The sequence below is a fragment of the Pongo abelii genome, chromosome 8 (assembly GCF_028885655.2).
Source record: "Pongo abelii isolate AG06213 chromosome 8, NHGRI_mPonAbe1-v2.0_pri, whole genome shotgun sequence".
Taxonomy (NCBI): Eukaryota; Metazoa; Chordata; class Mammalia; order Primates; family Hominidae; genus Pongo; species Pongo abelii.
This window is the reverse complement of record NC_071993.2, coordinates 123,140,817-123,164,369: the sequence shown is the minus strand read 5'-3', so window position 1 is coordinate 123,164,369 and position 23,553 is coordinate 123,140,817. Positions and strand designations below refer to the sequence as shown.

Below are 23,553 nucleotides of genomic sequence, written 5' to 3'. Positions count from 1 at the left end.
AGACTCCTGGTATTTGTACTCCTAGCACTTTCTCTTGTCATGAAGTCATTAAGTTATTAGCTTCAAAACTCATTAAGTTCTAGAGCCGCTGGCAATGCCAGATAAATGGCAGGATCTCAATTAAAACAGAGTAGGTGAGAACACAGAGCCGAGCACTGTGACCATGCTTGTCTTTCTCTGCATTTGCAGTGGAGCACATTCCCAAAGGGAACAACTGCCTGGATGCAGCCAAGGCCTGCAACCTGGATGACATTTGCAAGAAGTACAGATCGGCGTACATCACCCCGTGCACCACCAGCGTGTCCAACGATGTCTGCAACCGCCGCAAGTGCCACAAGGCCCTCCGGCAGTTCTTTGACAAGGTCCCGGCCAAGCACAGCTACGGAATGCTCTTCTGCTCCTGCCGGGACATCGCCTGCACAGAGCGGAGGCGACAGACCATCGTGCCTGTGTGCTCCTATGAAGAGAGGGAGAAGCCCAACTGTTTGAATTTGCAGGACTCCTGCAAGACGAATTACATCTGCAGGTAAGCGGGCACTAGCAGCTGGTGATTAATGAGGTGACAGGGAAAGTCTTGGCAGCTGCTTCGGCTGCCAAGCTCCCTTTTCTGTGCTTCTACCAAGGTAAAGGAGGGAGGGGAGCCCAGTGCATTTGAATGGATTGGCAAAAATCTGACCTCTGTGTCTGCCATGGAGTTCTTCAGAAGCTATTCAGGCCTCCGTGCTGGGGAGAGTTCCCATCTTTAACCTGAGAATGCTTTGAGGGATGCTGGAATGAGGTAAAATACCACTGCCTTTCCTGGATACCTCTCAGGTGAGAGGGTCACCTGGGGTGAGGTGACCTTAAGGCACACACCTGCTGCTCAAGTCCTGAGGGCTGCCAGTGATTAAGTCGAGAGGAGCTGGCTGGAACTTTGGAGGCTTTTGACCTTCAGGGGCAGAAAGCTGGAAGAGACCAGTGAGAGGGACTGAGCAGTGTCCAGCCTTGGGGAGAGGTTTGAATGCCTGGGTCTGTTCTGGACTGTTCTGTGGCTATGAAGAGGTCACCCTCCCACTTAGCTCATCTCCTAGATCTCAGCCTCCACCAGAAACCTACTGAGCCTGGACGATGTTGTTGAAAGCATTCACTTCTTTTTGCTTTTTGGCCATTTCTGAATTTACTTTGATATCTGAAGGAGTCCGTGAATACATTTTCTGTGTTTAAAAAACAAAAAACAGGCCAGGTGTGGTGGCTCACGCCTGAAATCTCAGCACTTTGGGAGGCTGAGGCGGGTGGATCACCTGAGGCCAGGAGTTTGAGACCAGCCTAGCCAACATGGCAAAACCCCATCTCTAGTAAAAATACAAAAAATTAGCTGGGCGTGGTGGCAGGCGCCTGTAATCCCAGCTACTTGGGAGGCTAAGACAGGAGAATCGCTTGAACCTGGGAGGTGGAGGTTGCAGTGAGGCGAGATGGCACCACTGCACTCCAGCCTGGGTGACAAGAGTAAAAATCTGTCTTAAAAAAAAAAAAAAAAAAGAGAAGAAGAACCACAGGCCTGGCCTGATGGCTCACGCCTGTAATCCCAATGTTTTGGGAGGCTGAGGCAGGCAGATCGCTTGAGGTCGGGAATTCGAGACCAGCCTGGCCAACATGGTGAAACCCTGCCTCTACTAAAAACACAAACAATAGCCAGGCCTGGTAGTGCATGCCTTTGGTCCCAGTTACTCAGGAGGCTGAGGCAGGAGAATTGCTTGAACCTGGGAAGTGAAGGTTGCAGTGAGCAGAGATCATGCCACTGACCTACAGCCTGGGTGAAAGAGTGAGACCCTGTCTCAAAACAAACAAACCAACAAACATAAACCACAAACAGCAATATAGATGTAGGTAGAGTGAAAAGAGAAAGTTACCCTTCACTCTGCTCCCATTCACCCCCAAGCTTCAGGCAGTCACTGTTAACCATTTCATGTGTGTCCTTCCAGAACTTAGTGTTGAATTCAATTGCCGATTGAAGCAGGTAGGTTTGGGGTATCATATTGAAAAACAGCTGTACTTTGTCCCCAGGTAGAAGCCCTCAATATATGCTAAGCCAGTGGACAAGCAGATGGGTGCATGACCATGTACTTGTTTCCTATTAGTTCTCCATTTCTAAAAAGCCAAGAGCAGAAAAAAAAATGTCTGCGATGTTGAAGATTCTGAGTATCTGTTCAACTTAAGTTTTATTCTGGCAGAATGGGAACCCACTCTTTCCTTAAACCAGCTGCAATAATGACCAAAGAAATTTGTAAGTCCTTATCATCTGTATAACCCTCTCATGCTGAAGACTTTCTGGGAGTAATGTTTCTCCTCCTTTCTAAAAAAAGTTGGAAGCAAGTGACCTGCTGTATGAGGAAGGACTCAGATGACCAAGCGTCTTATGAACTGAGTTCGCATCTTGGGAAGAAACAGGTGTTCCAGCAATGCAATACAAGGACCCTTCCTCACTTCCAAGCCCCTGTTTCATTGAGGACCTCTTAGCTGTGGGCTAGGAGCAGGGATGGGTGTGCCAGAAGGGTCCTGAGAAAGAGGCAGAGCCTCAGCAAGCCAGGAACCTGGGGAAGCCCATCAGTTAGGGTGTCGAAGCACCCTCTGCTGAAGATGAATAAAATGAATGCAGCCAAGAAGCTGCAGGGAGCTTTGCTCGGGGTCCAGGGATGGGATGGAGCAGAGATTCTGAAGATCTCTGGATGTGAAACTCCAATTCCTGGCCCCCTTTAGTCTCTAAGCCGAAGGGATCCCCCTTTTGGGAGTAGGACTGGATTTCTAGGGTCTTACTTGGCTTAATGCTAGACAGCTCCTCCCTGTCTCTATAATAAGATGTGATCTTGTCCACTGATGGGTCCAAGCCGGGAGACCTGGCCTTTTGGTCCTGCCTCAAGATGGGAAGCTGTATGGGGTGGAAATGGAGCTGTGGATGAGTCTTCCATCTATTGAATGATGGCTGGGAGGTGGGAGAGGTGGTGGTGATGGAGCCTTTCCTTCCTCTTCTCCCAGGTTTATCTTACACAAGATGGCCAGAGAAGGTCTGAGACCTCCCCTACACATATTGAGAAAGCCCATATTGAGCAGATAATTTGCATTCTCTGGCTTGTTCTTCTAGAAAGAGAGAATCCTTTGAGGGTTGGTGAGAAGTCATTAGATCAAATTGCTTTCCTGCTAAGCTGTAGTGAGAATAGCTGGGAGTTGAGAACTTAGAGGGCTTTTGGGGAGGCGATGGGAGGAACCTGCAGATAACAGGATGGTTTAGGTGATGTCTAGGGCCTCAGACTGAGGAAGGAACAAGTTTCAGGAACTGTTTGTGACATCCCTGATAGCAGGGAATGGACTCAGCTGATGGCACAGAAATGTACAACAGGAAGCAGACAGCCCTTGTCTATGTATTGACTTTGCCTGATCTTCCTGGAGTGGACAGCAGCCACTGTGCAGTGGGGTGAAGGATCCCTGGGCTGGATGGTGGAACTAGTGTCTGTGCCGCTGCCACATTTCTGGCTCTGTGAGAAACTCAGAGGCTGTTTAGGAATCCAGATCTAGACTTTCCTGGGGCCCTACCCAGTGAAATTTGTCTCAGTGTGATTGATGGGTTTTATATACTGTCTTGAGCCTTCCTTGGGAAGGTGAATCCGTGACTTCCCTGGTGTTACCCATTGTCAAGTGATTTAGCCCATAATTTCTGTCCAGAGCCTGGATTTATTACTCATGATTATCCCCTCCCTCTCAGAGGTGCTAAATGTAATTTGAGCTGCTAGGTTGGCTAGCAGTGTTTGCTTCCATCAGATTTTATTACTCTTGTCTTTAATTTTATGCCTTTTATCCCATCCCTTCTCAATCCATCTCTGTGAGGCCGTTGTTGTTCTACCCAGAGTAGCAGCTGGTACTAGCTGGAGCTGGAGGTTCTTTGGGTCTCACATTACAGTTGCTATAACCCTAACCTCACCACTGATGTGATGACTTGAGGTCTCATTTGAATAGCCCCAAAGGGAAGGGATGGCAAGAGGGAAACTTGCTTCCTAAAAACCATATTCTTGGAAAGCTCACACTTTCAAATGCTCCATTTCCATCTTAACATCAGCAACCATCAAAGAGCTGTTCAAGCTCATTAAAAGCTCCCTGAATTTAATATTTTCCAACTCAGGGCCTACAGGTTTCCTTCCCCAGGGTCCGACAGTGCCTCTGCACAGAACCTGTCTCTCTACCGCCTTATGCCTTCAAACATGAGAAGCAACATTAGCTTTTCCGTTTGACTTTGTTTTCCTTTTTCCTTTTCCCTTTTAGGGAAGCTGACAGATTCCTTTCCCCTTGAGGTAGTTGGGGAGAGTCAGAGCCTGACTGTTTGGGCCTCCAAGCTTGTCTACAGAAAAGCAAATGCAGAGGTATTATTAGAAGGGTGTGATGGAATTTCAAAGCCTCATAGTCTTCCCCCGAAGCAGTGCCTCCCCTGCCAGGTTTCCTCTGGTTGCTTTTCTTAGTGCCTGGAAGGATGTCAGGACTGGTTTGGGCTGAATGGAAGCATAACCTTTTATTCCTGATGCAAATCTGTGTAATATAAACTTACACTTTCCCTCCTGTCTGAGCACTGGCTCGGGTGCCACAAGTATGTTCCTCTCTCTTTACTGTTGTAATTAACCGCTCAGGTACCTCAGCTATTCTTCATTACCGGGCGGTCCAGCACCTTCCCCTTGGGCATGCTCCCTCATGTTTTCATCGAAGAACCACAGAGGTAGACTCCAAAACCCCTTCTGCTTCCAGTGCCAAGCAAAGAGGGACCCCCAAGCCTGCGAAGCAGCCCGCTTGCCGGTAGCTTTAGCTGCTGCCACATGGGGTCGCTGTTGAGAAAAAACTCAGCGTGCGCTTGGTGGTTTAGTGGCCTTGCCCTTCTGGGGCATTCAGCACGTGCAGCAGAGCTGCTGCATCCTTGGGTGCCTGAGTGACAACACCTAGTTTATACTCACCTATGCAGCCATTGTTTCCAAAGCATGACATTTTGCTCTGGGGAGCTACATCCTAAGGGGTTCCAATCAGAGCCAGCCCTCCACCTTGAACACCAGTAGTCTAGGCTCTACGTTTTCTGGCAGTATGTTACTAGGTAGAATTGAATGCTTCTCTTTTTTCTTTTATTTAATTATTATATTTTAGAGATAGAGTCTCATTCTGTTGCCCAGGCTGGAGTGCAGTGTTGCAGTTGAGGCTCTCTGTAGCCTCTAACTCCTGGGCTCTAGCGATCCCCTCATCTCAGCCTCCCGTGTAGCTGGGACTACAGGTGCATGCTACAATGCCTGGCTAATTTCTTTTAATTAATTAATTATTTATTTATTTTTAGAGACGGGGTCTTGCTATGTTGCCCAGGCTGCTCTTGGGCTCCTGGCCTGGAGTGATCCTCCTGCCTCAGCCTCCCAAGAGCTGGAAATTGAATGTTACATTTGCATTCCTATTTGCCAACAGTGCTGGGTCAAGGGTGTCTCACTCCTTTTAGAAAGATTCTGATAATGCTGAACCTCAAAAGGAAATGGGCCAGGGGCTGTATGTCCTCGGTCCCCAAGGTTCTCTTTACCCTGCTGGAGATATGATACACTTGTTCTTCCTGGTGTCCAACTCTCTGTCCCCATAGTCTCCCAGAGTGGTGGCTTTGATGAAATCACCATATATGGTTCTACCATTCCCTAGGGATCAAGGACCCTATAATTGTATCTTGGATGCCTGGGGGATTTTTAGCAGAACTAAGAAGGCCTCCCTTGGCACAGCTCCAGGAGAACAGCACATGCAATTACCAAAATTCTGCCCTTGTCAGCCCCGCATTTGCCACACTGGGGGTGACCCCATGACACTTAGAGGAAATGTAATGTTGTTAGTTGGTCGATCAGGGCAACTGGGGAAACATGTCATAAAACCATGCAGCAAATTTCTGCTCCCATAATTTATTTGGTCTGACAGTGTTAGTGAACCTTTAAAAGGTGAGAAATGTGTTTCATTTGCCTGGAATGAGACCCCCTTCACACAATAAACTGTGGATCTTAGAGATCAAGGACATCCTCTACTGTTTGGGCTTAAATTCCTGAGTCAAAAACTGGATCCCACATCACTATATCCGGGCTTGCCTTGACATGCAGCAAGCGCAGGAGAAAATGGCTCAGAGGATAATTAATGCCTAAAACTAGATGGGTAGATTAATTTGGCACTTAATTTTATTTTACACTGATTCATTCACAAATGGAAATCAGCAATTAGACAATGCAAACTTTTGAACCATGGAAAGAAAGTTTTGGGAATATGAGAAAATACAAGTAAAACATTTTCCAGTTCATTTGAGCAGTTTTGATTTCAAATGATTACATGGGTGTCTTTAGCAATGCATTCGGAGTGCTGAATGGCTCGTTTTTAATATGCCCCGCCTGCACAAGCTGCCTGCTACCCTGTCTGCTCCGGGGGCCGCTGGACTCCTACGTGCCTACAGCAGATTCGTCAAGACCCTGAGAGAAGAGCAAGCAGGTTCTCTGACATCTGCTGCTGCCCACCCTGGTGTTCTTTGACTCCATCCCGTGGGGAGGGGCACCTTCCTGCTGGCTCTTCCAGAGTGCCCCTTCTGCCTGCGCCACCACCTGATGTGTGGCCCTTCAGCTCCACTCAGCAGCGGCAGAGCTCTATCATCTCGGGCTCTCAGAGGTAACCTGAGCCCTGGACCAGGCAGGAGCCAGCTATGACCTGCCCAGCTGTGACCTGCCTTCTGTCTCATTCCTTATCTCTCTGTTGGCAGAAATGGGTATGAAGCCATTTGTCTGCCCCTGCTGGAGCCTGTCCCTGTCTAGTTTTACTCCCTGTTGTCCCTCTCTCCAGCCGGTCCCCTCCCTGCATCTGCCCAAGCTCAGGGTCTCTGCCTCGTTTTCCTCACCACGTCTTTCTTCACTTGCCCAAGTCCTACCAATCACTTTTTCCACTCTTGGCTCAGAGAGAGAAAGAAGCAGGGACTCCTTGTCTTTGCATTTGCGTATTGTGTTGATCATTGGATCTGTGTGGACAGATGGACTCTTGGCACCAGACCATCTTTTATCATCTTCGAGTGTGAATGCGGATGGAAAAGGAATGGAATGGAATCCACCCAGGAGGCCCAAACAGAGAGCCCGTATTTCTCTGGGGAAGGAGTGTCACAGCAGAGGGTCTCAGGAGCCATGTTCAGATCAGGCCTTGGTGGACAAGGAGCAGGAAAGTGAAGCAGAAGAAGGGGAGCTTAGTTTGGAGGGGACACAGTGGTCGAGGTGGGAAGAAGGGGCCTCGGGGACTGTCATGGCGTCAGAGGAAGAAAACTCGGTGCCATAGAAAGGCAAGATATTGGGGCCTCCTGTGTCAGAGGGGTGCTGGATTTTATCCATCAAAGGTTTAGGAGACATCAGAGAGCTCCCAGGTGGGAGCAACATGGAGGGAGAGTTGGAGTGGTAGAGATAGTGGCTGGAATCAAGTTAGGAAGCTCTTGCAGTTAACCCATGAGAAGTGATGAGCGCAGAGGTCCACAAGAACAGGACAGGAATTTGGGAGACCCGCTGGACACCATGGAGGGTACTGACTAAATATTTACTGAATGAATACATTTAAAACATGACTAGGTCTCAGAGAAGGGGCTGGGACATAGGGGTGGGGTTACAATCATCCACATAGAGGTTGTTGTTAAAGATGCTTGGTAAGATTTGTTCTTTAGAGAAAGTGGGTGAGAAGAGAAACGAGCCAAAGGCTGAATCTTGGGAGCACCAGGTGTGTGGTGGAGGTGTCTGAAGAGGACTTAGAAGTTGGAGAGTTGGAGAACCCAGCAAAGGGCCTTGAAAAGCCAAAGGGGAACAGAGTCTTAAGAAGAAAAGGGAGATGGTCATTGATGTCAATCATCACTGAGAGACTAGAGGACAACTCAGAGGGACACAATTTAGTACATAGGAAGTATATCCTTCCATATGTTTCTCTGCCCACTTTTCTCTCCTTCCATTTATCCATTCAGTTTTCCATTCATCCATCTGTCCATCCATCATCCATCTATTCATACCTTTGTTCCTCTCTCCATCAATCTATCCCTACTTCCATCCCCCCATCCCACCATCTGTCCATCCATTCATCCATCCACTCATCCATTTATCCATCCACTCATCCATTTATCTATCAATCCACCCACCCATCCATCCATCCATCCATCCATCCACCCACCCACCCACCCATCCATCCATCCATCCATCTGGCCTGCACTTACTGTGCCAGGAATAACAACCTGATATTTCACCTACAGTGCAGAGAGGAAGGCAAGCACACACACAGTCATGACAGCATGGTGTGGCAGTCTCTGGCAGGAAGGGACAAAGTGCTATGGGAGGTCAGAACAGCCAGCTTAGCATGGCTGTTAGCAAGGCTTCCTGGAGAAGCTGCCATCTGAGCTGGACTGGCCAATGACTGGCATGGAAGAGAGTCACAAGACAAAGGCCCAGGGCTGTGGGTTTGAGGAAGGCATAGGAAGTAAAAAAACAAAACAAAACAACAACAATGCATTCACGGGGTGCTGATGATGATCAGCACTGAGGTACACCCACACAAACGTGATCTTTCATCAGACCAGCCACCCTGCAAGGGGATGATCAGTGGAGTGGCCAGCCCAAGGGTCACCCTGCTCCCACACAGAGGACGTAGGAATCAGCTCAGTCTTCCTAACTCCGAAACCTGGTTTCTGTCACTATTTCCAGATGACTGTCTTTCATGATAGGAACACAATGTTCTTACACTGTTCAGCTGTTACTACCTATAGTTCCAGACAGCCAGAATGATAATTCTGGCCAGCCTCTGAATCCAGACACTCTTTATGGCTCAGTAACTAAGACAGCATCAGTGTTAAAGACAGTTTTTAAAGAGACGTAGAACATCATGTCAATAAGAGCCTCTTAGCATCGTTTAAAAAATAAAAGCTACTCAGGTAATACGAGCTCATTAAGTTCTTTATCTAATTTCCTTTTGAACACTCATTGCTTATTACAGAGTGGTTTCTCTGTGACAGCTTACTGATTTCAAAAGAGTCATTTCTACAAATAGGAAAAAAATACCCTTCCAGGCCACGCTGGCTTTACTATTAATATTATTAGCTCAATTATTTAGTCCAGGCATATTTATTGGGCACAATCTGCTGGACAGTGAGGGTCCTGCATGTGTGGGTGGTACACCCCCTCCCAGGCATGCACACTCACCTGATTTGGATTCCTTAACTCCCTGCTGAACCATCACTGGCAGTCAGTGTCCTCAACCCTCACCTACCTGAAGGCAATGGACATCAGGGATCTGGCTGTGTCTCACAGAGCAGGTGAATTCTTTGTTGTCACAGAGCAACAACCAGCTCTAAATAATCCACAGTGTCACCAGTTTGGGGTCATCCAGGTGTTTCACCTTCCTGCCTTCTCCCTGCCTTGTGGCCATTATGTTAATCATCAGGAAGCACTCCATTTTGTGGATTGCATCTTGAGAGTACATTGCTATGCCTGTAATCCCAACTACTCCAGAGGCTGAGGTAGGAGAATCGCTTGAACCTGGGAGGCAGAGGCTGCAGTGAGCCGAGATCGCACCATTGCCCTCCAGCCTGGGCAACAAGCGTGAAACTCAATCTCAAAAAAGAAAAAAAAAGAGAAAGAGGGCATACAGTGCTGGTGAAAGGTGTGATGGATGCAAGACCTCTGGATCTTTACCAGACGTGAAGAAGAGGAGGTGGGCGGGGGTACTCAAAGGGGGTCTATGGGTCCCTGGACTTCAGACCACCTTGTTCAACTGCAGGTGGCTCAGGGAGACCTCAGCTGATCGCCTCTACTGTTCTGTGCAGCTTGTCTCTCTTCAAAGAGGACCCTTCTGCTCTGTCCACCTGCCACCTCCTGCTAGCACTCGTGAAGTTCACAGGCATACTACACCAGCTGCAGGCCCCTCAAGCCCAGGCCCGAACTAACCCAACTGGATAAATTTCATGATCTTTTTTTTCTTTTCTAATTCCCAGGGAAGGGGGTGTTTCCGTTTCCTACAGCTCTGTTTTCAAAGGTGTTTCATCCACGGAGCAACAAATCGGGTGCAAAAGAATGGGGAGAAGGAAGACGTCAATAGCCTGTGACCCAGAGCGGTCTCATCTTTGCGTGGGGAAATCTGTCCCCTTAGTTACAGGCTGGCTGTATTTAAGGAGAGGAGCATGTCCTGTGTTTAATTAGCATTCAGTGACTTAAGGAGGGCTCCCTGGAGGGCAGGGCAGGGCTGGGCTGGGCTGGGCTGGGCTGGGCTGGGCTGGGAAGTGTGACATCAGAGCACCTCCTCCCGTGCATGGGCTTATCTCACCCCAGGAACCTGTCTCTGGGAACCTGCCAGGACCCTCTTCCATGCTGCTAGGAGGGTCCTCTGGCAGTCACCTCTTCCCTCGGCCTCCCCACCTCCCAGGCCATTGTGGGCCTGGGTCTCACAGCCAGGCTTAGAATCCTGTTCCACCCAGGGAGACTCCACACTCCCCCACACCCATCCCAGGCATTACCCCAAGTGAGGATCCTGCAGTCACATTGGCATTTACATTTCTACAGGGCATTTCCAACTCAGTGAATGGGAAATTGCTCGTCATTTCCAAAGGCAATTAATTATGCAGAAAATTTTGCATCCAAGAAAAACAAGAATTTAAAAGAACCATCAATGTGAAAAAGTACCATATCATGCTGGAGTCTTGGGATTATTTTCCCTTCCCCAGTAGTTGTCAGTATAAGCGTTTGCGAGTTAGGCAGACCTGGGCTTGCATTATGGTTTTGTTAGTTCTATGACACCAGCCGCTGGAGGCCTCAGTTTCCCCATCCATAAATGGAGATAATGATTCCATCTTCACAGGGCTGCAGTGAGGACCACATGAGATATTTTTGTGCAAGTACATCAGCATGTGCCTGCCATCTAACCCAGAAAATTCTCAATAAATATGTCCTTCTTTCTCTTTCACTTTTCCAACCAGTTTTTTTTCAGGGAGGACAAAGCTTAAGATTCTAAATGTGATACCCCCGAGAACAGACAGAGATCTTTGAAGTAGAACTTGTGAGCTGGTGTGGAGGTATGTGCTTGTAGTCTCAGCTGCTCAGGAGGCTGAGAGGTGCGAGGATCACTTGTGTCCAGGAGTTCAAGTCCAGCCTGGACTACACAGCAAGACCCTGTCTCTAAAAAAATAAAAAAATAAAAATTAAAGTAGGTTTTATGAGGGGGCAGATTCCCATTACTCTACACTTCTCTGCACCCACAGCACTAAACGTCATGTGGAAATGCCACATGGCTAAGCTTGATAATCATCCTCTTTCAGCCTTTGTACCATTAGGGAAAACGGAGGGGCGGAGGCGGAGGCAGACAGAGTCTAGAGGTGTTTGGAGCGTGTGTCATCTCAAGAACATTTCTGTCCAGAATATACAATTATTGGCACACAAAGATACACAGTAAGATGTGAGCGGAGCTGGCCCTGAGACTGCTGGGCACAGAGTGGGGAGATTCACTATTGTCTGGGCTGAATAGGCAGTGGGAGCCCTCTGGCAGCCTCGTGGCCACGTGCTTCTTCTGTGACCTGGAGTAACTGAATCAGGGGCTCTCAGAGGTGCTTGTGTCTGAGTCAGTGATGTGAGGGATCCAGCAAAGGGCAGCCACTGACTCAGTGAGACTGAATCCGTAGCCCCCTCCCTCTGGATGTTTCCATGTTGTGAATCACCCCATCTTCCCTTTAGGAAGCAAAGCCACAACCGGGGGCAGAGTGGCTGGTCATATAGGATTCAGGAGCTCAGAATGCGCAGAGCTGGGGACATGGTTGTAGGAACGAGTGGATGGTGGTAACGGTGGTGCGGGTGATGACGAGGCGAGCAACACGTACTTGACATTTACTTTGTGCCAGGCCCTGGGCTGAGTTCTTTGCAGCAACCTTGGAAGTGGGAGCTGTCGTTATACTCCCTGTCACTGGATGAGGAGGTGAGATCTTGAACAACTTCCACATCACCCAAGTGGTGCCGCTGGAACCAAAGGCAATTAATTATGCAGCACGTGCAGCCCCTCTGCTGTCCCACTCCACAGTCAAGGAACCCAGAGGGTCTGTGGGGCTGCGGAGCTCATGTTGCCGAATGCCGCACTGCCCATTTCTGTACACAATGTGCCTGTCTTGTAAACCACCCACAGAACTTCCAGAGACAACCAGGGAGAGTGGAATTGGATACCGGCAGTGACTTTACTTTTTACTTCTTATTTATTTTAAAACAAAAATTTTAAAGTAAGGGACCTTTGGATCTTGTCAAGATAGGGCTTAAGTGCTCCTTGGCAAACATAGTTCATTTATCATTAAAACCGCGGGTTTCAAACTTTTTGGTTTCTGGACTCCTTTACACTCTTAGAAAATTGCTGAGGATCTCAACGGGCTTTTGTTTATGTGGGCTAAATCTATAGATACTTACCACACTGGATTGAAGGTGAAAAGAGGTTTACATATTTATTACTTCATTTAAAAATAACATGAAGCAGCTCATTACATGTTACCATAAATAACAGAACATACTTTTATTAACAATCACTGTATTTTCCAAAACAAAAAAAAAATTAGGGAGAAGTGTGGCATTGTTTTTACATTTTTACAAATTTAGCATCTGGCTGGAAGGTGGCTGGGAGAGAGAGAGAGAGAGAGAGAGAGAGAAAGGTCATTAAGGTCTTAGTATGACTAGAAAAATAGTTGTGGTCTCACTGACCCGCTACGAGTTTCCCTGAGACTGCCAGGATCCCTAGACCTCGCTTTGAGAACTACTGTGCTAGATGGACCAGAGTAATCTTGGGCTGGAAAACTTGTGTGTGCACCAGCGCTCCTGAGGTCTCCTTGAACCAAGACAGTCTGGGGTGTGCGCCTGCCTTGCGCCCCGCTCGTTTAGCCACAGTGGGTCAGGATGCTGAGGCTGTGGGATGTCTGCCCCATCCAAGCACTGGAGCCCCTCCAGGTGGAAATGGGTTGAGTAGAGAACCTTGGAGCATCTACCGTCAGCTGTGCAGTTGCTCCGGGGCTGCCTGGCAGGCTGGAGCACTGAGCCCAGCTTGGTTTCTTGCTCTGAGAGATGCCCTCCTGACAGCTCCTTTGTAGATGGTTCCTCTCTTTTCTAGCATGCCAAAGGATTTCACTGTCATATTCAGCTCGGTCAGGCAGAACTCTGGGCTGCTGTGTAAAAACCCTTTGTATCCAGAAGGGTTCAGTGGAGCCTGTCTCTTACCAAGTAGGGGCTTGGGGAGAGTACCACAGGTCAACCTCTGGTGCTTAGAATGCTGGCTGGTGCCTTGATGTGAGCCATCTCAGGGGCAGCCCCCCTCTGCTCTTTCTGATACGTAATCATTTGCCAAAGGGAGAACTAAATGATGACAATGACAGTGTCCCTGGGCTAACCCTTAGAATCGGAAAAGCCGGCAAGCTGGAAGTTTCAGGTGCTGGGAAGCACCCAGCAGTCGGAATTCCTATTGGAGAGTTAGCTGGCTTCATCTAACAGCTTAGAGAGGGAATGCCACCTCTCCAAGAATGTTCACTCCAACAAAGGAGCTTGACACTGTCCCAGGAAACCTTTCAGTGGAAATAAGGCACAATCGAATGGAGAAACAGCTCTTTCACACTCAAAAATTCAAGCTGAAACATGTTTAGCTACAAACACAGTATTATGGCTTGAGAACATTTGCTTTTTTCCTATTGGACCGGCTGGTGTTTTGTCATTGCTGGAGACTGGTTTGTTCACTGATTCAGTAGGACCAGACTTCCAGGTGCTCTGTAGGGCCCCGAGGGCCAGAGATGAGGGAGGCACCTGTGTCCACAAGAGTGCACATGCAGAGACAGTCACCGGTGCTGTGCCAGCCCAGCCTCGTGGGGAAGGGTGGGCTCAGGGACTTCTCAGAGGCGCCTTTGCTTTGGGGCCATGGATCTCCAGCTTTTGCCTATGTTGGGATTTATTTTCTATTCATGAGGTCTAGGGTGAGGCCTGAGAATTTGCATTTCTAAAGCATTCCCAGTGCTGCTGCTGCTGGTCTGGGCTCACCATTCCCTGCTGCCCTAGAGAATGTTGGCCAGGTGATCTAGGCTGATGGCTTCACACTGCTCTCAACTGGGTCTGCAAAGCTGAAAATGAGGAGTAGGCACCAGATGGGAGTAGGCTTAGGAGAGGACACAGGAGAGGGAGCCCCTGCTGTGGCTGGGTGTGGGCTGGCAACCCAGGTCGGATATGGGGCACAGAGGGTGCATCGCAGCCCAGGAAGTCATAGCTGTGGGCAGGGACAACACATGGAAAGCATCCATGCTGCATTAAGGTTGGGCTTTATTTGGAAGGCTGTGGGGACCACTGGAAGGGCTCTATTGCCTGCTGATAGTTCTTCAGACACAAAGGATACTGAGACAAGCTGATGGTATCTCTATTTAGTCACTGCCTGGGCTGGCCCCGCTGCAGTTGGGACCTTGCCCTCACTGCACATGAAGAAGTAGACAGTCTTTTGTCTCTAAGTTTACCTTGGCCTCAGATTGGAATCTGTTTGGCTGGGTTATACCTGAAAATGCAAAGCAAAACAGAGGGTTTTAAGGTAATTAAATCCTCCTCCTAAAATGGCCTTTGGAGCAGTCTTTGGCCTGGGCTATTCGAATAAAGAAGCTGCCATGTTTGCTCCACTCTTCTTATCACCTTTTGCATGTAGAAGCACCCTTGGTTGTCAGGAGGGAACGTGGGATGGACAGGGTCTATCCTCAGTACCTGCAGTAGAGCTAGGATGCAGATGACTCAAGCAAACACACATGTGTGTTCAAGATGCAAAAGTGCTGTGGTTCTATGAACCAAGGTTGCTATGAACCCTTGCCTGTACAAGTACAGGGTACCTCCCACCCCTCAGTCCACAGATGGGTCTTAGACAAGGGCAGGTGGTGGATGCAGGTGGTAGGAGGTTAGATTCCGTATCCTAAAGGGACTGCACCTCCTCCTTCTTTGTTCCTGTCCCACCACGGCCACCACCTTTTACACAGCATCTTACATTGTGGGTGCTTAGTGATCATGGTAATTGAACGTTTGGTTGCCTTTTGAACCCTGGGCCAGGCATGTGCTAGGTGCCAGGCTACAAAGCTGAAGATGAACAACCTCTGTCCTGGGTTCCTGCATGCTGAGGCATTTTATGAGTCTATCCTGGAAGCCTTGGGCTGAGGACTCTCTCTAGGTGGCTCCCCAGTATTCCCAGGCTTAGAGAAAGCCAGAGGGGTGTGTTCTGGTGTATAAGAGATGCCAACAAATACTGCCTGTGCATGGGATTTTATTACCAACCCATGAAGGAGAGTGTCCTCTCCTACTGGTGGACAGGAACCCTGATGTCAGACTAAACCCCAGCTGCCCTGCAGGCATGTTTCTTCTCTCTGCATCTCAGTCTCCCTGAATATAAAACACAGACACTACCAGCACCTCCTCCACAGGCAGTGGTGAGGATTAAAACCCGTAGCCCAGTGCCTGGCACAGAGTTTAATGCTCAGTGAAATCCCTTGTCATCATGGGCAGCAGAGGGTACTGATCTCAGGTGCACCCAGAACTTAGCTGAAGTCTCATCCCCCTGCCAGGTCAGCTTCCCAAGCTGAGGATTCCAAAGTCTGCCTGATTCCTCTGCACTTGACCCCTCTTGGGAAGGAGGTGACACCTGCTGCATCCCTGCCTCTCAGGGCTGTGGTTGGAGAGAGGCAGCGGGCACAGGGAGCACCTTGAGTGTGGTAACAGCAATATTCACAGCTAGCACTTCACTGAGCACTGAACTCTGTGCCAGACACTGGGATACGCGCTCTCATCCTCACCCCTGCCTTTGGAGGAGATACTGGTAGTGTCTGTGTTTTATATGGGGGGAGACTGAGATGCAGAGAGACCAGACACCCCTGCAGGGCAGTTGAGATTTGGCCTGACATTGGCGCTCGTGCCCACCAGCTCTGGGAAGGTTCTGCACATATGTCTACTCTTCCAGGGCAGGTCCCCACGACGGTCGTCCCGGCCAGGCCAGCCCCTACTGGGTCACTCTGTCTCCAGCCTCAGGAGTGGTCCCTGTGGTGAAGGAAGGCTGCTTGGGGATGCGGGTTTCTCCCCGTGGGCCCGGGGAACCCTACTTCTCAGTGTATGGGGAAGACTTTTGTGTTCTCACTTCTTGACTTCTGGGTGCCCTCTGGGGGAACACAGCCCGGAGAAGGGGTACCCAGAGAGGCAAGGCCTAGGCCCAGATGATTTCCCCTCCTAGCTGTGTCGCAGGACTGCATTTGAGCCCTACTGAACAGTAGCAACAGATTTTTTTTTAATGTTTTTAAACTGCAAGTGCTATTAACGAAAAAGAATGCCCACTAATTCTGTCATTCTTTTATTGGGCCTAGTAAAGATCACATATCCACCTAAATCAGATTTGGGTTTCTGCAGCACACAATTCACATTAAAATGGCAGCCAAAGTCCAAGAACTAAAATGAAAAGAGGGAACATTAATTCTTTTTCAGTGCTGTGCGGGTGCGTATGAGCTCAAGAAGCTGCGGCTTCTTTCCAAAACCTGGCTCTGACTCTTGCCTGCTCCTTGACTTTGGGCTGGTCATGGACCTCTCTGGGACCTTGTGTCCTCAACTGTAAGATAAGGCAAACCTGGCTAGTACGGTTACTGCACAAAAATGACACAGGTTTTAAAGCACTGGGCACAGTGACAGGTTCTATGTCAATGTAGTTGGAGCATTTAGAGTTGGGCTGCTGTTGCTCCTCATCTGCACCTGTTAATGTTGCTGAACCTTCAGCACCAAGTGTCCATGATGAGTGTTGATCTGTAGGTGATTGAAGCCTTACTCTATGGCAGTCGGATTCGTTCATTCACTAACTCATTCATTCAACAGTTATTTAAAGAATATCTGCTCTGTGCGAGGCATAATTCTAGGTGCTCTCCTTCTCTGCCTGGTGTAGGCAAGACCATTAGCAATGTGAAGATATAGAATAGAAAGTGATGGAGATGAGGTGTGGGCAGCAAGGCTGAAGCTGGCATCCTGCTCGGGGCACAGAGCCAGTGAGGGGACTTGGTGGGAGGGCTCTGGGAGACCTTTGAGATCACTGTGAATGGGTCAAAATAAGCCTTGGGTTCACTCGGCTGGAAGGAGATGTGGAGGGGTCAGTTTATTAGAAAATAGCTTATGTGGACCCTGGAAATCAGCTTCTTTGCCCTAAAGAAATAAAAAAAGGAGAAATGTTAAATGCAGCACCAAGAGCTTTAGGTAAAATGTAGAAAATGGGGTTGGGGCTGAGGTGCTGTTGACAAGAGGATGCTAAGTGTGAGAATGGGTTACTAATAGGTGTTACGGAATTTCCTCAAAAGCGGAAATTGTCATCTGGTGACAATGGAGTGATTTACTCATTTGACGTCTAATGCCACAATTCCCTGTCTCCTGAGCAATAGTGATATTCTCAATGCCCTATCTAGGAAGGAAGATATTAGGAACTAGTTGTTTGCTAAGCTCAAAGTCTCTGTTGACCTTAAAACAACTTGCCTGAAAGAAAAATGACCTAGTGTATATTTACTATTGAATATAATTTTCCTTAGGAAGTCTGCAAGCCTATTAAAGATTAATAGGGAATCTCATTTTCATGTGTTTCTGTTTAAAGTGAACTTGTGCAAGTGTAGGTTGTTAGCCATTCAGAAATCCATTTGCCCCGGCTTCCCCACCCCCTCCCAGGGCTCTCAGAAACTAGGCTCCTTTAATGAGTGGAAGGTAAATTAATATTCCAAGGAGTGGAACTTGGGGCTTATGTACACAGAGATATTTAGCTCTTGTCTTTTGGGGACTGGAGAAAGTGGGGGGGTTTCACAAATTATTAAAGTCAAGAGAACCTATGCCATTTTAATTTTGCATATTCTGGGAACCTCCAAAGAAGCAAAGTTTGACTGAAGAAAACCAGGTAGCATTAGGGATAATTTCTATAATTTACCTGTGTTTTTTCCTAAGCTCATTAGAGTTCAGTTCCTCTGACTATAAACATCAAGATGCTGTGATACCTACCTCAACACTTCTTTCTGAGGGTACAGACAGCACCTTCTTAAATGAACACAGGCTTGATGCTTCAATTGCCAGACCAGTAGAGGGTCCACAGGTAGTGGCCTGTAGACCTGTTTAGGGAGTATGATTTCACTGGTCTATAAAAAACGGTAACACTTTGCGCTACTTGAGGATATTTGAAGACTCACAGGAGACATCTCTCTTTGGTCTTAATCGTGGGAATAAAGCTGATATTCATCATGACTTTCCTGAACACATGCAGACCTTAAAAAAGTGGATCAATGTCCTTAGGACAAAGCATTTCATATGCCATGTTATTTGATGAATTCTAAGGGAATTCATCCAGCATTGTCATCTCTCCCTAGGATTTCATAAGGTCCCAGGGTCAGTGTGGACCCCCTGGGCTGGTCCAGAGAAGAAGAGAAGACACCAGCTGTGATGAGGTACTGTTCATCTAGGAATCAGGAATAGATGTCAACAGGTGCTAAGGTGCCAGGTACATTTAACCCTACCAGGAACATTTTGAGGGACTTATTATCATTCAGCCTGAGTATATTAGGTGTGTTAGGCCATTCTTGCATTGCTATAAAGAGATAACCTGAGGCTGGGTAATTTATAAAGAAAAGGGGTTTAATTGGCTCATGGTTCTACAGGCTGTGCAGGAAGCATGGTGCTGGCATTTGCTCAGCTTCTGCAGAGGCCTCAGGAACCTTATAATCATGGCAGTAGGCAAAGCGAGTGCCAGCGTCTCACATGGCAAGAGCCAGAGCAAGAGAGGGAGAGTGGAGGAAGAGGTGCCACACACTTTTAAATAACTGACCTCCCAAGAACACTATCACAAGGACAGCACCAAGCCATGAGGGATCTGTCCCTGTGTCCCAGACACCTCCCACGAGGCCCCACCTCCAACACTGGGAGTTCCATCTCAACATGAGATTTGGAGGGGATGTCCAAACTATATCAAGTGGTGAAAGATGGAAGACAGGAAAGAGATTAATTCCTTTGAGAGTCCGAAAGTATTCCTCATGCGGACATGTCACATGATCAGAGCAGAAGCAAGAGAAAGTGGAGCGAGGTGCCACACACTTGTAAAGGATCAGATCTCACACAAGAACCTACTCGCTACCCAAGAGGATGGTGCTAAACCATTCATGAGAAGTCTGCCCCCAGGATCCAATCACCTCCCACCAGGCCCCACCTCCAACACTGGGGATCACGTTTCAGCATGAGATTTGGGTGGGGACACACATCCAAACTATATCACTAGGCTTCAGAGAAGCTAAGATACTTGCCCAGAATGTCATGGCTAGTAAGCTATTGAGCTGAAATTTAAGTCCTAGTACATCTTCAAGTTCTGAATGAAAACCCCCTACTGTTTACTGCTTTTTAGTAGTCTTTTAGTTTTCTATTGGTGCTGTTAACAAATTACCACAAACTTCAAACAACACACATTTATTCTCTTACTGATCTCTAGGGTCAGAAGTCTGACTCGGGTCTCACTGGGCTGAAATCAAGGTGTCAGCAGGGCTGAGTTCTTTCTGGAGGCTGCAGGGGAGAATCCATTTCTTTGCCTTTCCCCACGCAGGCTCGTGGCCCCTTCCTCCATTTTCAGCACCAGCAAGGGCCAGTGGAGTCTCACATGACATCACGATGACACCCTCACCTGCCTCCCTCTTCTACTTTTAAAGACTCTTGTGATTCTACTGGTCCTCCTGGGAAAATCCAGGATACTCTCCCTACCTCAAGATCCATGACCATAATTATATCTGCAAAGTCCATTTTGCCATGAACAGTAGTGGTCTCAGGTTTCAGGAATTCAGGTCCAGATGCCTTTGAGAGCCTACCCAAAGGTAGGCATTCTGCCTGCCACAAGCAGTTTTTCTTCTGAGCATCTATCTTGTTTTTAATTTGGGGGATATCATGAGCTAGTTGTGGAACTAGTTATGAATATCTTAACCCCCTTCCCAGTGGTTGCTGGAAATCTCCGAACCAAATATGTAGTTTTCATCCAGCCAGGGACATGTGTACATTTTGTACTAGCTGAACCACTGCCTCTATCTTTTCTTTCTGTGGCCCCCAATTCTCTCACTCATTTTTATATTTATTCTGCCACATCACAGTTACGTCTGAATGCACTTCAAAATTCCTTCTGAAGATAGGGTGTGTGTAAATAATTAAATGAAGCCATGGTTGGTGACCTTTGCTGCCCAGGGTTCCTGAGCAGTTGACATGGAGCCTCTTAGAGTTCCAGAATAAATACCAGGCAACTTCAGGCATTTACTTCCGAAGGTGGAGGTGCTGCCGAATTCTGCATGAAGCAAGCTCACACTGTGTTGGTCTAGAGTTTTAAGGTGTGATTCTGCTAGTGAAAGATTCATTGAACATCTAGATTTCCATTTTTTCTTGTGGCCAAAAGCCACAAAACTGATTTCTAAAGTTTGCCTGCAGAAATATAAAAGACGTATTGGATAAGGTTTACTCTCAAAGAGTTTTAACGTATTTGTCACCTGCAGTTATCCCACTGAATATCTGAGAGCTTTATGATCCTTTCATCATCCAGAAAACTTTCCATTTCTTTTCTTCTTCAATTTCTTCCCTTAAAAATAAGTACTACCAAAGCTAAATCTAGGTTTTCTGCATGAATGGACGTAACATAGTATGGGTAATATAAAACAATTTTATTTGACTTCGTGGTGCAGCACAGGGTTGTTTGAGATCTTTCTGTGCTCCCATTACTACTTAGAGTTTTCTTGTACCATGACCATCAGTTTGCACATTGGGAGAAATAGGTGGAGGGCATTGGGTTCCTGGCCAAAGGGCAGTTCAGGGACATCTAATCTGAGGCTGCTGAAAGCCCCTTCCAAGTCGGAATGGATTTTCTTGCCAACTACCATGACTTGCTTTTCAAATTTGCCAAGTAGAGAGTACCTGTCAAGCCCTGTCAACTGTGCTCTGTCGATGTTGACTGATGGCTGTCAATGTTCATGCAAGGTGGCTTTGGGAGGGATGCCAAAATTGATCAGATGCCAACCTAGACTTCCCTCAGGGGGCTACTGTAGTTTGATGCAATCAGAAAGGCTAAGGAAGCATTACCTCTGTGCCCTGCAGCCTGCTTTTGCTGAACCCTCAACCTGCAGAGATACCCAAGGCAGGATGCAGGGACTGAAATAATGGGGGATTCCATCTGCATCGCCGGAACGCCATTCTCAGCCCATGAAGCTTTGCCAGAGCCCCTGTGAGTCAGGCTCAGAGTGCAGTGACAGCAGCCTCCATAGCCTATGTGCTGGGCAAACCACAAGGAGAACCCTCGCAGCCAAGAGCTGCCAAGGAGCCAGAGGAGCAACAGTGATCGGGGAAGCCCCATGTATCAGGATGAGGCTGAGCAGAGATTTGAGGGGAGCAGGAAATGATCTGTACTTGGCCACAGGGGCCTTTCTGTCCCAGGAAACAAAGGCATTAGGAAAGGCTTGAAGGCTGCTTGGACCTTATGGTATTGTTTCTCACCAACATGTGGCTGCTATCTTGCTAAACTGCCATATGCACGTCAGTTGGCGAGGCTTTAATAATCCCACTACTAGTGGGAACCTGTGTTAAGGTGCTGATGAACGCAAGATGCACAGAGCTTTGCGCATCTGCACCTGGGGCATGTGGACCTCCCCAGACCCTTTGCGTCTCCACACTCAGTCCTAGGCGGGGAGAGAATCGCAGCTCAGCTCCTCAGCTCCCCAGCTCCGCAGCCTACTCCTAGGCAAATACTAGGCCTTTGCTCCGGGAAGCCAGATGCACAGCACAGACAGCAATAGCAACACAAAATAACACCCCCTGCAAAATGTATTTAATGCAGGCCCTGGTTTCCTGAAGGATGCTTTCCAGATGTGTGTTACAGCAGACTGCGGGAGAATAGGGGCTAAGGTAATTTTCTAAAAACAGAAAGAGGAAAAATCTGTTTTGTGTCACTATACCAGACAATTACCTTTCCAATGTTTTAGCCTTTTCATTCCTGGTCTAATATTAGCAGCATGTTTTTCTAATTGTTTTTATTCTGCAAATGGTATTAGCAGTTTTAACAAACTTACTGATATTTAGTCCTTTTAAAAATATATCCTTTTGCTCTAAGTCCCTGGGAAAAAGTAGCTTTTCTTAAAGTGCCTTTATTTTATGAGTTCATGTAATGGAGAGGCTTTAAGTAACACCACAGATTCCTCGCTTCAGACTTCTCAAATTTGTTTTGGTCAAAGTTGATGCCTTTAGTTACATAAATGTAGCCTGTTGAAAGTATGTAATATAAGGGCCAGCAAAAGATAGACTAAGACACAGTGTATGTTTCTCTTTATTGAGCTTTTTGTGTGTTTTTGCAGCAAAGGCTGAACGTTAGAATGAACCAGGAATTGGGGAGAACATATGAAGGGATAGAAGTAAAAATTTTGGGGGCAACTGGTGTATTCTGGGTTCTGGGTGAGGAGCTTTATATAATTGTCATTTAAGTCTCACAGCAGACATTTAAAGTGACTGTACATAGTAGCTGATATGGCACCATAGCACTGGTGCCATTTTCCAGGTAAGGAAACTGAGACTTGGAGAAGTTGAATAATTTGCTAAGATGTGAGAAGCTGCGTGAAAAGTGGAGCTGGGATTAGACACAAGATTGTGTCATTCCCAAGCCTGTGCATCTTCTTATCTATCATACTTTCTTTCCTCAAACTGACCCACTGAGAAAGCTTTCAGAAACTAAATGGTTTGAAGTGAAAGCCAAGACTTTGAAGCCCTAATGTCCACGCTGGGTTTAGAGAAAAATGCCAGTGACTTATACAAGTAGATTGATAAGGGGATCCTGTCCCAAAGTTCTGGGTTTCTCCTGAGTGGTCGATATGGTCTGGCTGTGTCCCCACCCAAATCTGATCTTGAATTGTAGCTTCCATAATTCCCATGTGTTGTGGGAAGGACCCAGTGGGAAATAATTGAATCATGGGGGCAGTTTCCCCCATACTCTTCTCATGATAGTGAATAAGTCTCACGAGATCTGATGGTTTTATAAGGGGAAACCCCCTTTGCTTGGTTCTCGTTCTTCTCTTTCCTGCCACCATGTAAGATGTGGCTTTCACCTTCTGCCATGATTGTGAGACCTCCGCAGCCATGTGGAACTGTGAATGCATTAAACCTCTTTTTCTTCATAAATTATCCAGTCTCAGGTATGTCTTTTTCAGCAGCATAAAAACGGACTAATACAGTGGTCAAGCCCTGCAGTGCTGTGCAGTCCCTGGTGGGGTACAACAGACTCCTTTATAAAGTGGGGCCTAATTCACTGATAGACTCACTACCCTCTTGTCCCATCTGCATCCTCTGGCGCCTGCTGTGCTCTTGCAATACATTCAAAGTACCTGTCACGTCTCTAAGGCCAGTGGAACGTTAGGAAGAACAATGTAGTCAATGGTGGCAGGGGAAAGCAGGTATACACTTGATGACTCGAATAAAATCCCAGAGAAATTAAAGTCAGCCCCCACACTTCTAC

The 23,553-nt window shown here is 47.5% G+C and overlaps 1 protein-coding gene across 7 annotated transcripts in view; it reads left to right on the top strand.

Moving 5' to 3' along the window:
* Nucleotides 1-23,553, top strand: part of GFRA1 (GDNF family receptor alpha 1) — a 209,487-nt gene that overhangs the window by 147,993 nt on the left and 37,941 nt on the right. For all 7 annotated transcript variants that reach the window (XM_054522913.2, XM_054522912.2, XM_063727772.1 and 4 more), the window contains one exon: nucleotides 190-526. In XM_054522913.2, the coding sequence (XP_054378888.2) occupies nucleotides 190-526 (337 nt within the window). The remainder of the gene's footprint in view (nucleotides 1-189; nucleotides 527-23,553) is intronic.